This window comes from Nelusetta ayraudi, unplaced genomic scaffold, assembly GCF_046127955.1.
Source record: "Nelusetta ayraudi isolate G7.1 ecotype Tasmania unplaced genomic scaffold, CSIRO-AGI_Nayr_v1 ptg000011l, whole genome shotgun sequence".
Classification (NCBI taxonomy): Eukaryota; Metazoa; Chordata; class Actinopteri; order Tetraodontiformes; family Monacanthidae; genus Nelusetta; species Nelusetta ayraudi.
Genome location: NW_027466061.1, coordinates 13204294 through 13218479, shown reverse-complemented (window position 1 = coordinate 13218479; position 14186 = coordinate 13204294). Strand labels below are relative to the sequence as shown.

At 44.0% G+C, this 14186-nt stretch overlaps 1 protein-coding gene across 1 annotated transcript; it reads left to right on the top strand.

The window, feature by feature from the left end:
- The first annotated feature begins 10069 nt into the window (after positions 1-10069).
- On the top strand, positions 10070-11330 carry LOC142885041 (lysophosphatidic acid receptor 6). The gene is made up of 2 exons (XM_076021132.1): positions 10070-11139; positions 11231-11330. Exon 1 carries the CDS (start codon positions 10141-10143, stop codon positions 11002-11004), a length of 864 nt encoding a protein of 287 aa, XP_075877247.1. The 5' UTR covers positions 10070-10140; the 3' UTR covers positions 11005-11139; positions 11231-11330.
- The last annotated feature ends 2856 nt before the right edge of the window (positions 11331-14186 follow it).

The following is a 14186-nucleotide window of genomic DNA, read 5'->3' as shown; positions in this document are numbered from 1 at the left end:
TTTCTTTATTTCCTCGTTGCGTTTCTTCCTTTTTTTTTTCTTTTTTTATTTTATCGCTTCTCGAAATGTTGTATTGTCACCGATAATGAAGCTGTAACGTCAGTTCTGCTTCGAGGCGTGGAGGCTGTAACGACCATTATTTGACGCCATGTGCACCTGTTTCCATTTAAAAGCCGCCTCCGTGGATAAAGAGAAGCGGTGAGCCTTCAAATATATATTTCACCAGGGTTTTCCCCCTTTCGTCCCCTGCAGCCAAGGCGTTCACCCGGATGTGACTTGGAGCGTAATGTAAACACTTAACTTTCATCATAAATTGGAAGTTTAAAACAAAACAAAACACGCAGCATCAGTGCTCAGGCCACAAATTGGGGAAGTTCCAAGCAGAACTATTATTTACTGTCACTAACTGACTGTTGTCAAGGATTTTCAAAGCATTTCCGGCACACTGCCACTTGTGTGTTTTGTATATTCTTAGCGCTTACATGTTAAGCTGCTCTTACTTTTTTGAGAACAAGTTGTTCAAATGAAAAACATGTAAAAGAAGAACTAAGCTGCACTTGAGACACAGTGAGATAAAAAAAAAAAAAAATACAAGCTCTGTCATCTTATTTGAGCTGGAAACGACAAACCTTCCGACAATGATTTAGCAACTTGATGTGAACGTTTTTTGAATTATTCATTTTAACAGTTTGCTTTTGGAGAGCCGTGGCAGAGTTTCTAGAGTTTCATAAGTTATATGAATCTCTGGCTGCTCTCTCAAAGATTGCTCAGTCCACAAAGAGCCACCCCAGGGTTTTTACACCCTGTGACCTTCTAAAAGTTTTGAGTGACAGCACTCTGGTTACAGGTTCACTCTGCTCACTCACTCTGTTCGCTCTCTGCTCTTGATGAGCAGAACATGTCACGCTTAATGATGCAGGCTGACATTTCATTATCTTGCCATGTGGGAGACACACACGCAGTGGCGGAAGCAAACATGTTGTGAGAATGTGTTTTAATTTGTCGCCACTGCATGAATCATTGGCCGCTTTGCGCAAATTTGTGCCGTTCTCCTGTTATTCTGATGCAAATGCGTCGCTGCCACGCCGTGTTTGTGACTGCGATGAGTAGGCGGGCGGGTAGCGAGTGGCGGTGCCGATGGAGGGGGTGGCCTTATGATGCAATTCTTTGGCAGCGGTGTTATGAAACAGCATGAAGGCAGAGATTACCCGAACTAGGTTAGTGGAGCAGCCGAGCACAGAGCGGCCACAGTCACAGATCGTTTCTGTGATTCTCACACATTCACCCCCGCAGACGCTGGCACTCACATTCTTTTGTGTTTTTCCTCTCCACGCCCTTTTCCTTTATATTATTTCTCTAATATCTCTTGAATGTCCTCATTTTTTTCTCTCATTCTTTCTCTCTCTCGCTCTCTCCTTTGGCTCCTCTGCTGCAGCAAACATGACATTCACTTGAACAGCTTTCAGTTTTCAACCATGTCTTCTTTTGCAGTGACTTATTTTTCCATTTTCCTTGCCTGTACAGTCTCTTCTCTTTTCTGCCTCGTGTGCGCTGGTTTCTTTTTTCCTCCCCTTTCCCCCGCCCCATGCAGGCACGGTCTCCTCTGAAGCCCCTCTGTTCTATGTCTCCCTTGACAACGGCAGTGACACTTTGACCTTAGCTCTTATGTAACCGTTGTGCAGCGCGGTTAGACGGCAGAGGAGGGGAAGTGCGAGCAGAGGAGGGATTCAGAATCGGCCTATACATGGTAGACATTTTGTTGTTTCATGATAAGAATATAAGAAGCAAAAAATTTTTTTTTTTTTTTTTTAAGAAAAAAGGCAGGAGGCCAAGGAGGAAGAGGAAGTCAGAGCCAGGAGAGGTTGGAGGATTCTGGGAGGCTGCCAGCAACAGCAACACAACAGGATGAGGGAGCAAAATGAGGGAAACAGAAAGGATGTTATGCAAACAGACGGATATTTACCTCATGTACTGTGTGCCCGTGATCACATGTTGGTGACATAAGTCTGACTTCCACCCCAGCGTGAAGCAACTCTTTTCAAAATTTTCAATGAAAGGGCAAACAAACAGAACCAGAGATCAGTTGAAGCAGTTAAGCTACACCATTTCTGTTGTTGTCTCTTCTGTGTTGTAGAAGCAACGTACCATAAGATGTGTGTATTCAAATGTGGAAACTGTTGAGGTAAAAGTTGTTGCCTTGGCAACGGACATCTTGCCAAGTTGATTATTGGTGTTAGCTGTATTTTTTTGACACCTTTTCATTGCAGGGACTGAGAAATATTTTGGCCATCTTATAGGTTGACGTGATTCTGCTACTTCCAGACAGTCGTTTTTACATCCATCATCACAAAGCTAAATGTTCACAATTCCACAATTGACCAAATTTGTCTCTATCCCCCATTTGGCAAATTTATAGGCAAAACAGATTTCTCGGCCAGATTTCTTTCTTTTCAATAAGGGCCAGTGAGAAGATGATTTTCCACTGTGGATCTGTAGTGTCTAGTCAGTTTTAAACTGTGACAAAATGACGGTTTTCCATGAATGCCACCTCTTTGGTATCAGAGAATTAAGGCTGGTGAGTGATGCTTACTGACAACTCTTGTCACACAGGTCAGTGACAGGGATGCAGAGGATCCTGCCCTTCGGTTTCTCGGGCGTCACATCAAAGCCCTGTGTAGCCTTGTGACTCCCCGCGGTTACATTTAAAGGCCTCACTCACATCAAAGGGTCTTTGTGGGGATGAGGGAGCGACTGTAACTGATTGGCCGCACATGGTTCCACTGAGGCCCCATGACTGGTCTCTGCGCCTCAGCAGCGACTACCCATCGCATTCCTGCCTCCCGTTCTCACACTGTAAAACATCCACACGCCTCCGAGTGTCGAAGGTTGATAATTGCGGCTGTGTCGGCTGCAGACGCCACTCGTCGCGTCGACCGCATCCTTTATCCTGTAATTTGTGCTAATTTGTTCATCGCTGCCATAAACATGCATATGCACATGCACGTACACGCCGCTGTGGACTGTGCCAGTCGGTTCAGCGGGATTATTCCTGGCTCCTGCCATCCAGAGAGCTCTAATCCGCCTGCTCGGTTAATCTCCCTGTTTTCTCCTCTCAAGAGGCACCATTAATCCCCGCTCCCCTCCCTCCGCTGCGGCTCTGTAATCTGTGAGCTTTGCTGCGTCACTGGGTCAGTGTGTCAGATGGAGTACAAACACCACTCCCTCGCCGCCACAGTCTGGGCGCGCTCATCTCTCCCGCCTTGACTCTGCTTCACATCCTGCTCCTTAATCTATCCTTTGTTCCATATTTCACTCTCCTCTCTTGCTTATCTTCGCGTCTGCTTTTTCCCCGAAAGCTAGAGCTCATTTGTTACACTCTTTTTTTTCTCTTTTTTTTTTTACCTCTCGGTGTTATTATCAGTTTAATATATTCTTTTTATAGCCTCCGCGGGAGAGTTTGATTAAAGACCACAGAGCAAACAGTGTACAAGTTTGATCAAAGGGTGGTAGGTAAATATTAAACTGCCAGAGCGCTCTCACTTTTGCCACTCTCATGCACTGGGAGTGCTTTAACGCAGCTGGTGTTTTTCAGTGTTCTTGGTCTGCCTGACGCCATTAAAGATTGGCTACATTAAGACGTCTACATATGACATATTAACACGTGTGGAAAGATGCTCTGCCGGTTTAACACAGAGCACTGGAACGTCCAACATCGTTAACAACTGCGCATGTTTAATGTCCAGTGGAACTGCTTTTGATTTGAACTTTATGACGAGTGCAGGTTTTACATTCACAATAAAAACAGAGCCTCGCACTCCCACGTCAAACATTCACAGAGAAACAGGAACGTCCAGTTTGGGCTTTATGTTAAGACCAAAGCTTTGTTGTATCTTAATACCTTTCTGAAAAGGGCACATTCTAACACCTGCCTGGAGGTTTCAGTGAGACTTGATTTGTGACATAATTCATCATAATCTGGAAACAATTCTGGAGAGAGCAAAAAAGTCAGAAATTAACTCTCATTTCTGGGGACCTGCAGTGACAGGCCGTAGACAAGTATTGCTGTTGTAAAACACCAGTGAAGTGAATTTGACATAATACTGAACCTTTAGTGTACACAGAATATCTTAATTTAATTACTCTACATCAATATTTATGTCAGCCAGCGCCGGTGCCTCGCAAAACACAACCAGCGACTTCTCATATTTGCATAGGGAAAGCCAAAGCAACAGTCCTTCTGTCAAGGACACTTTATTTTTTCAATGAAGGCCAGAACAGAAGATTTGTTCTTCTCTGTTTCCTCTGTGTAAACAGTCACATGAATCAAACTTGGAGAACTCTAACCGAAAGCCCACTTCTCTAAACCTCCAGCGCCTGCCGCCGTGTCTTCTGAACAGGATGTGTCTCTCCAACAAGGTTGCTAAAACAAGCTCGTAAATGTTCTTTGCGGCTGTTTGGGTGTGTATAAGAGACACGCTGACACACACACACACACACGCACGCTGACACACACACACACACACACACACACACACACACACACACACACACACACAACACAGTCAAACACACATGTGCTCACTGCAGTATGTCCAGACTTGTCCTGAGAAAAGCAACCAGTAAATCTCTCCCTCTCTGTCACTGTCACTCACCTCCTCCCTCGGCGTGTCTTTCGGCCTTTGGCTTTAATGCACACACACACACACACACACACACACGCACAAATGAGTGAGTGGATTGCAGTGGACTTTCACGTATCCACACACACCCCCTAAGGGACATTAAAAAGGGGACTGTGAGCCTTTTGTGTGTGTCTTTTGTGTGCGTGAGTGTGCGCGTGTGCTAACATCAACAGGCAAATCTGATGCAAAAACAAATATGTGTCAAGTAAAGATGCGGCAGGCAGGAAGGACAACAGGCCGGTTGCCACGGCTGTGTTTTCATGTGTTTATCTCCAGTAAGATTGGACGTGCACTGCCATGTGAACTTGACCCAGTTATGTGGATGCGCGTGCATGTGTGCGCGCGCACACACACACACACACACACACACACACACACACACACACACACACACACACACACACACGTTGTGATATTTCCTATTGCAGGCCAGGAAACACAGCGAGATGGAAATACTTCAGTGTCCGGCAGATTTTTTTTTCTTCCCTCCTGCCCTTCAACAGTGACTATTGGAGCTTCCGCAATAACCCCTAACCCCTATTTTTTCCTTCTATCTTCATCCTGATTCCCAGCTTTGTCTTATCCAGGCATTTCCCCTTCCTCCCCCCACTTCCAATCTTTATACGTGGACAGCTATATTTTTAAAACATCTAATCCGCTCTCTTCCTGAATAATCCTTCTGGTGCTCCTGAAATTCCAGATTCACACTGGAAACATGGACTAAAAATAACTCCCCCCCCCCCCCCCCACACACACACACACACACACTAATATAATTGGCTTTCACTCTGCAGCTTTGTCTGATCTAGTATCCCCAGATTCTTTCTGTCCTCCATCTGTTCAACACGTCCGACCCTCCGTGGATTCACACCTCGGACGGAGACAAATGCAATGGCTTTTAAACCACAGCATGGCTGACAGCAATTCACGTCGGACTTTTTCTGCTCGTACATACAACCCGGATGACTCATCACGGCAAACATCGCCGAAAACAGTGACATCTAGCGTTGGGATTTTGTAACGACAGGCCGCTTATGTAATACTCCCAGGCTTGCTCTCCAGCTTGCATATTGCATGATTTTCCTTTTGACATATTAACAACAGGCTACACAGACAGAGAATGATTGTTGAGGTGTACTAACTAAAAACAACAACAACAACAAAAACGATAACTAGTTTAATTGTCGCCTCTACTTCTCTGATACACAAACACAAATTATCCAGAGGAGTTTCTGTCAAGTGACCTTCTCAAATGAAATGTGCAGCAAGAGTGACACACCCGACGATTAACACCCTTGAATGCCTCCGCATGTGGCCATTTGCAGAATTACAACCCCAACAAACTCTGTGCAAGCCCGCAGAATTATGTAATCTGTAAAAAGCTGAAACCCAAAACCTAAAACAGATCACGGGTAAAGGGAAGTACTCTTGTCTTGGGTTCCTGGGATGGTGCTGCTTGTCATTTTTCAGATTCAGGAGGTAAAAATAAAGGAAGAGGCAGAGGTGGCGGTGTTGCCTCTGCTCGTAGTGGTGGTGGTGGTAGTGGTGGTGTTGGGAGCTCTGGGTGCAGAAAGGCTGCATTGCGTCACAGCAGGGAGCAAAAAAAAAAGGGGGGGGGGCAGGAGGAGGAGAGCAGGGGCACAGCAAGGAGAGAGAGGGGTGTGTCCTCACTGACCTAGATACAGCACAACACCCCACCACCACCACCACAAGTTCTTCCTCACCCACCACCCTGCTGCACTTCTGATGTGTAAAGGGCACTTTCAAACAGCACCAGACACTGGAATAAACACGGGCAGGCAGGCAGAGATGGGGCTCAGGGAAAATGAGATCAACCCAAGAGCAGCAGACAAATATATCCACTGTAATATAGCAGATCAGGGCCGATCTGGGAAATATCACTGTGAAAACAGGATAAGCCTTAAGGGATTCAAAATAAATTAATGATAACAACAGAGCGCATCCGAAATGCGAAAGCCCTTCATATCCTGCATGATATTAAATTTCTGCCTCTTTTTTTTTTTGGTCATTTTGTCATTTTTCTTTAAAACTAAAATAAAATCAAAGATGCTGTGACGGTAAGAATACAAAATCCAAATCCATATAAAAAAGATGTAATCTAGTGCTCGGTGTACAGCTCTGCATGTTAAAGGCTTTTGTTAATCAAAACCCAGGATGAAAAGCAAACGCAGTAGTCAGAGGTTGAATCCTCAGGTAATGATGTAATCGTTGCTCAACGAAAAAAGCCTCGAGTTCACCTTCTGCCCTTCATTCCATCGTGCGACTATTTCTCCTTCTGGCTCAAATAGTCCACATTTCAGAGTAAGTGCTGCAGCCTGAGAGAGAATGCTGAAAAGCTGCTGAAACAGACCTTGTGTTAGCAATAAACAGACTTTAAGGCCCAGTGAGTGACAACCAAAAGGATCTTTCAGAATTGCACAGAATCTAAGAAGTGCTTGTCTGTTTTTAGGTAAACATTGATTAACTGTTTGCTGATAACAAACATTTATCTTTGCATAAAGACCAAGAGCTGCATTGCATCACCGTCTATCCGCAGAAGCCCAGAACATGGATCTGTTCACACTTTCACAGTCGCTAAAAGGACGATGGGAGACCAAGTGGAACATTAAAAAACAGGGACGACATGCTTTCTTATTATTAGATACTAATAAATCTGACACACTGGGCCTTTAAATGCATTAAAAATAAATGCGTAAAACCATTTCAAACCCATAAACCTCTCAGCTCTGTCATCTGTTTTTGTGTTGTGAGCTCCGAGCCGCTCAAAAACTTTTTCCACATTGCATTTTTACATTTCCACACCCACACCCCAGGCCATGCAAAGGGGTTTCTTTCCATCAATTTCCCACTCCACCTCCCCCATCCCATCAACTTCCAGCTCCGCTTTCTACTGTCCAAATCTTAATCTCATACAATAAAACAAAGACTCACTGCAGCTCTTGTCTCTACACTTTGCTCCTCTGGAGAGCCTCTTGAGTAATTGGAAACACAGGGCCAGAGTGCTTTGCAGACGTACGGCACCAAAATGTTTCGTCAGTCAAAGAAACAAAATATCTGCAACAACACTTCCTTGAATCTGTGTCCAAAACAGGCCCTCTATTATATTCCATAACTGTATTTATTCATTGCAAGCAAAACCAGCCCTCTGTCCTAAACATTTGAGGTCATGACACAGAGACAACCATTGTTCACAATGTTGCCCAAAGCTGTAATCAGTTGTGCTTTAAGATTTTTTGTATTTTCTAATCAGCTTGGGGTTTTTGCAACCATGTCAAAGGTCTGCAGTTTTCAAACTGGCACTCCTTTTTCTTCTTTGCTATCTACGCCCAAGCCGCCAAACATGACAGTGTTTGAGCCTGGGGAGATTATGATGCAGACAATGATTCATCTGTGTTTTTCTCAAATATGGTCAGTGTTCCAGAATCTTGAGGACAAGCAGCGTCAGTAAACATTGCATTATGGGCCTCCTTTTCCCCCCTGATTCATTTAAATGTTGGGGACGGAGACGTAAACTGTGCGCGATACAAGCAAAGTATTACAAAGGGCTTACCGCCGCTTTGGCAGATAGTTCAATCGGTGTGTCATGTGACCCATGCAGTATGGTCACAGTGGCGAATACACACCCTGTGCCATAAATAAGTGAATCAGACCCCAGAAGACAAACAAGAACACAGACACACGGTTTCTGTGGGCAAAAAAAAAAAACCAGGAGAGCAGAAGAAGGATAACTCGAGCCGCCAACCCACCGCCGCATCTGCTCCACTGCTGTCAAAATCTCCAGGTGACCGGCTAGTCAGAGGTCATGAAGGTAGAGAAAGACCTGCTGATGCCTTCATGATTTCTCAGTCGTTTCCAATTATCTGCGTTGCGCCCACAGACGTCACAGAGGCTGAGTTGATAAACATGCGGTCGCAGCCAGAGGCCTGCGGGCGGCTTTGTGACTTGTCAGATGTTGGAACGCTTTGGACGTCTCACAGGTTATTTTTTGCTCCGTCAATTGATGTGCGACAATGGAATATAAGACACCAGGGAAAACGCTTTTCCTGATCATGGTTGACACACTGACACACATTTTCCGAGCAAATGGTCCTGCGTCGCCTCCTTACAAGCCTCCTTCGTGTTTTCTTTTCAGCTTCTGCCTCTGAATTTTTGTTGTTTTTCAGCAAAAGAAAAATAAAATGCTTTGACCTATTTTCCCCCCTCCCACCAACCTCTCGCTCATCAATTTTCAGCTGCTAAGCACTGGAGACGCCGCATTCTAAATCGTTCCGATTGCACAACATCACGATTTATTTTGCCATCTCCTTTTCCAGCGTGCACTCTGCCCGTCTCCTTCTTCACCTCTCATTTCCAGCCTTGTATTACTCTGCCTTTTCCCTCTTTCTTTCCTTTCCCCTCCTCCCCACTTAGTGGCTGGAAACAGTCTCGGGCAGAATTTTCATTGAGTGACATCAACAAAATAACACTTAATGAAATGGCAAACTCGAAACTCGATAGCGTGCAGACGCATACGTGTGTAAAAGCATGTTATGATCAGATAACCGCCAACAGTTCTGCACAGCCACAGGACTTTCCATCAGTGACAAGTAGGTGAGCTGTGTGCGTCAACAGCGTTGAGGTCTAATGTCAAACCAAGAGCAGCCTTTCGTTGTTTCCTGCAGAGAACGTGACTGTAGCCATGTTAGCTGAAAAAAAGCCACTGCTTTTTTTGTGTATTGAATCATTTCATTTGCATTAGGCTGAAAGAGGAAACAAAATGCTGCTGCCGTTGCTGCATAGATAGTAGTTGTAGTGAATCCAGCATCTCGCGCACAGAAAGCGAGCTTCTATGGTGAGTTCTGATGTGTATGTTTCTTCTGTCTGTATTTGTACTTTTCACTTCACAGGAAAAATTATAAATTATAATAAAAATAAATGATGTACGGATGTTGCTTGGGTGTTTAACTTCAATTGTCAATCAAATGAAAAACGAGCTGCGAGCCTGAGGCTTTCTTTATCTTATCAGACTTTGAATTAAAATACACATTTTGTTGAGGTGTAAACAGAGAATTCTGCCATTTCTATACAGAGCTTACATCGATGCTGGCAAGATTTGTGCGGATGTTTGATTGAGCTGATTGCACAGTTCATAGCTTTACATAACTGGAGAATCTGAGATAAAGTCAACATTTACAAATCCTACATGCTCTTGTTGAAGTACATTTTTTTTCTTCTCCTGATGGTTGTCCAGCAAAAGACCCACAGTGTCAGAATGCTATCTAAACCTCAGCCCTATACTGTTGCTTTGCAAAATTTTGAATTTGTATGCTGCTTCTCAGGCTGGACTCTGACCCTGAAGTCAGATTTTTGCTCTAAATAAATGGGTTGTGCTTTTAAAGCAACACTCTAATGATCCGCTCCCTTCTTGCAGATAACTGCTCACTTCTTGCAGATAAAGATGTTCAACGGTACCAACAACTGCAACCTTTCTGACAGGTGGGATGTGAAGATCTTTCAGGGCTGTGCTTACTGTCCCGTGTTTTTCTTGGGATTTGTGCTTAATGCCACTGCCCTACGAGCCTTCGTTGCCAAATGGGGTTCCTGGACCGACACCCACATCTACATGTTCAACCTGGCCATAGCCAACTTCACTCTCATTTTCTTCCTACCCTTCAGGATATTCGATTCCTTCTTTTGCCTGCCTAAGAGTCAATTGTGCACTGTCCTCATCCATGTCCATTACATCAACATGTACGGCAGCATCCTGACCACAACGGCCATCAGCGTTCAGCGATACCTGGCCATAATCTTCCCACTGCAGGTCAGCTCGTGGAGGAGGAAGAAGGCGACGGCTTCCGTTGTGTGTTTGGTAATGTGGACATTACTGTTAACAATAAGCACAGTGTTCAACAAGGAAAATCAACCAGACAACCTCAGGACCTGCTATGAAAGATGCAAAGATAAGCCGTTAAAACGTGAATTCCTTCTGACGATGCAGCTCCTCGGCTTCGCCATCCCGCTGCTGATCATCATCTTCTGCTCCACCTGGATCATTTACACTCTGTCCATGGCCAAGGACAAGTCAGAGGAAAAGAGGAGCACAATGGGCATAGTGATGGCCAACATGGTGGTGTTCATCATCTGCTACACACCTTTCCACATCGTGTTCCTCGTCAACAACCTGCCCACCTTCCCTACTGACTGTTTCTCAGACTACCTGCCAATACACATTTACCTGCTAGTGTCTGAATGGATTGCGTCCACAAACTGCTGTTTCGATAGCATTGGCTACTATTTTTTATTGAGGCACTGTCATTTTTGATCACGTGAGTTTGATCCCATCATCACTTCGATTAGAAAAAGACATTGATGATAACAAAACTTATGAACTTAAAGAAGTCATTTTGGAGGCATTAAGAAACAAATGAGAGACAAGTTGTTCACATGTATTTGCAATGTTTGGAACTCTACTGCGAACTAATTTGACAGGCTTTAAGGAAGTTGATTTCTTGACATTAGACTTACCTGCATGTTGACCTCCTGATCAGGGTGATTTGGTGGTGCAGTGCAGCCTTTCTTTGCCAGTCTGGGTTCTCTCCAAACGCTCTCAGATTCCTTCCACAGACCAAATAAATGCACAATAGTCTGATTGGTAACTCTTAATTGTCTGCAGGTGTGAATGAATGTGAGTGTGGATAGTCATTTGTCATCTGTTTGGCCATGGGATATTGCACCTTTTCAAGACATGTGCAATACCCTCCTACACCATAAGTGCAGGATATGTTTGTGTGAAACAGGGTTTTATCCTCTCAATTCAAAGAGAAAAGGAATACCCTTCAGAGTTCCAGACATACCTGCAATGCCAGTGTTTGAGTATCTGGGGCTCTGGCACTTTGAAGGTGAACCGACTAGACAAAAGTGAATATCTGTGTCAGTGGGGTCAGCTTGTGTCTCAGTTGAACCTTTACACAAACTGTCGCTTTGATTCCATCAGCTGTTATTTCCCTCTTTGATCATATCAATTAGGATTTGACCTCCTCTGCCAACGAGAAAAGAAAGTTTCTATAAAGTTCCAGATGTATTTGTATGTATTCTGGAGTATAATTTATGGAAGTAGGAAACAACAGCAGACTGAGCAGTGAAAAGTAGTGCTTGAAAATTTGAGAAATTTTGATAATTTTTGTGATTTCTTTTTGCGTCCTTCAAAAGTGTCAAAAGGAAACGGTGTGTAAATAAGTGTGCCACTCCCACTTATGCATGAACTTTCTGCTTATGTTTCGGCTTGTGTTGTGCTTTGTAAATACTGAATAGCAGTGCCATTAGCGTCAGTATTGGCTGCGCGGGCACAATTTGTACCAAACAATAAATTCTCCCGTCACTTTGGCCGCAGCTCAGATCAATTCGTTTGGAGCTTCAGAGATACTTTTGCCGGAGGGTCCGACCTTGTTTCCGCTTACCTCACGTCCCCCAAATTCACTGTCTGTATGGAGCCCGAGATGACGCTCACTCATTGCCCAAGAATGACGAATGAAATCCAGTGCACGGCGCCCTCTTGTGGCCGAAAAAGTGAACACCCGGAAGTTTTCCTGCAGAAGAACATGCCGGATGCCGATTGACAGAAACGTCTCAGTCGCAGAAGCGACATGAAGATCTCACGGTGTGAGCCGCATGTGACGCATTAGTTGAAGAGTTTGTTCGTGTGCGTTTAATGACGTCCATTTTTCAAACAGAGAGCATCCAGAACCATGTGGACGCGGGACAACGTCAGCACGCAATTAATTAATTTAATAGTAGTGCTCCAAAGACTGATGTTGTCACAGCAGTGGCTTAGCAACTGTAAAAGACGATGGGGTGGGAGCGGGAGCCGGGAGGGGCTCGACAGGCATGAAATGTGAGCCCTGAGATCAGGCCTACGACTCTGCTGTAACAACAGGAAATGGCTGAACTCGGCACTCAGTCAAAGTCAAGTAAGCACTGTACATACATTTTATTCACAGCGTCGTCACCGAGAGTGGAGGAGAAAAGGGAAAAGTCACACTTCAGTCACGATCCTGCCGCAGAGAAGCAGCGAGAACGACCCTCACCGCCTCCATCTTTTAAACATACAAACAAAAAAAAAGTGACACTATAGCTTCAGGATGATTATTTACACTATTTACAAATGATACAGAAGAAAAGTCTTTGTGCTTTTCCCTTATTACTGCACAGCATGACGACCGTAAACGGTAAACAGAGACAGAAGAGATGAGTACATTCATTCAACTCCCCTCAGTATTTCAAAAACCCTCCTGCATGGCAGTTGGTGGACCAGACAGATAATCACTAGACTGCACAAGTCAGAAACAATCGGACACACAGCGCCCCCTAGCATCCCAGTCCTTCCAAAGGCTTGTTTATGAACCTCTCGTGAATAAATTCAAGTACAAATTGGCATTTTAATTTATGGATACTTTACATCACAATCTTCGAGGGCGCGATAAAGTGACCGCATTCATTCTTATATATTTACACCATGTGTAACACAGTTTGATGACACAATGAGCTAAATCGGTTCATAAACAGACCTTCAGTCACAGCTGGGAAAGTGATAAAGGAGTTTTAGAAGCGCAAGCTGACATCTTATTCAAATAAGAGTAATAACATTCAGCAAGTTCAAAGGCATAACGGATCACGACACTGCAGTGGTTGAGTTCTCTGACGTTGCAGCGCAGGAGATACACTGCAGACTGATGGTCCTCATGGCACTTCATAACAAGTTCTCTGCTTTTTTCTTTTTTGCTTCAGTAGTCAAGCATTAGTAATTCATTCATGACTCGGTTTGGATGCTCCAGTGTAAACACAAATAAAAAGTAAAAGACAGAGTGAAGGCTCTCTGGTTTTAGAGAAGGCTGATATGAAACTTGTGTGAAAACAGACTTTGATACATTAATAAGTACATTTTTGTTTACAAGCTAGAGCCTGGTGCCTTTTTTTTCCTCATGAAGTTTCTGTTTGTCACACATCTGCCACTCATTTTAAAAGTTAAACTTACTATGTACAAGGATGCCATGTATTGCTGCTCACCACAAGATTCAGGATAAACATTCACATTTTTGTAGCTTGATTGGGTTAAGAAAAATAATTCTGGCAAATTTAAAGTCCCCCGTATAATGACAAATTCATTGTACCAGTTTCAGTAGCACAAATCTCCTCAGAAAAGTCATTTCTTTTATTCACTTGCTCCACTTTTACAACAGTGATGCCACAAAGAGCAGCCATGCTTATCCCAGGTTTGTGACCCCCAATAAAAGCGTACATTCACCTTGTTTTTGACACGTTCCTATTATGTCCAGCAAAGCATTAGTTTATGTGGGAAACTAAAACTTTTAAGAACAAAAAAAATTAATTTCTTCATTGGTCAAACATACGTCACCTGCAGTGAAATTTGTTCCCATCATTTGACTCCTCCTCTTTGGAGGAGCAGTGGGCAGCTGCTGCCAGTGCGTTTGGTCAAGGGCACTGATT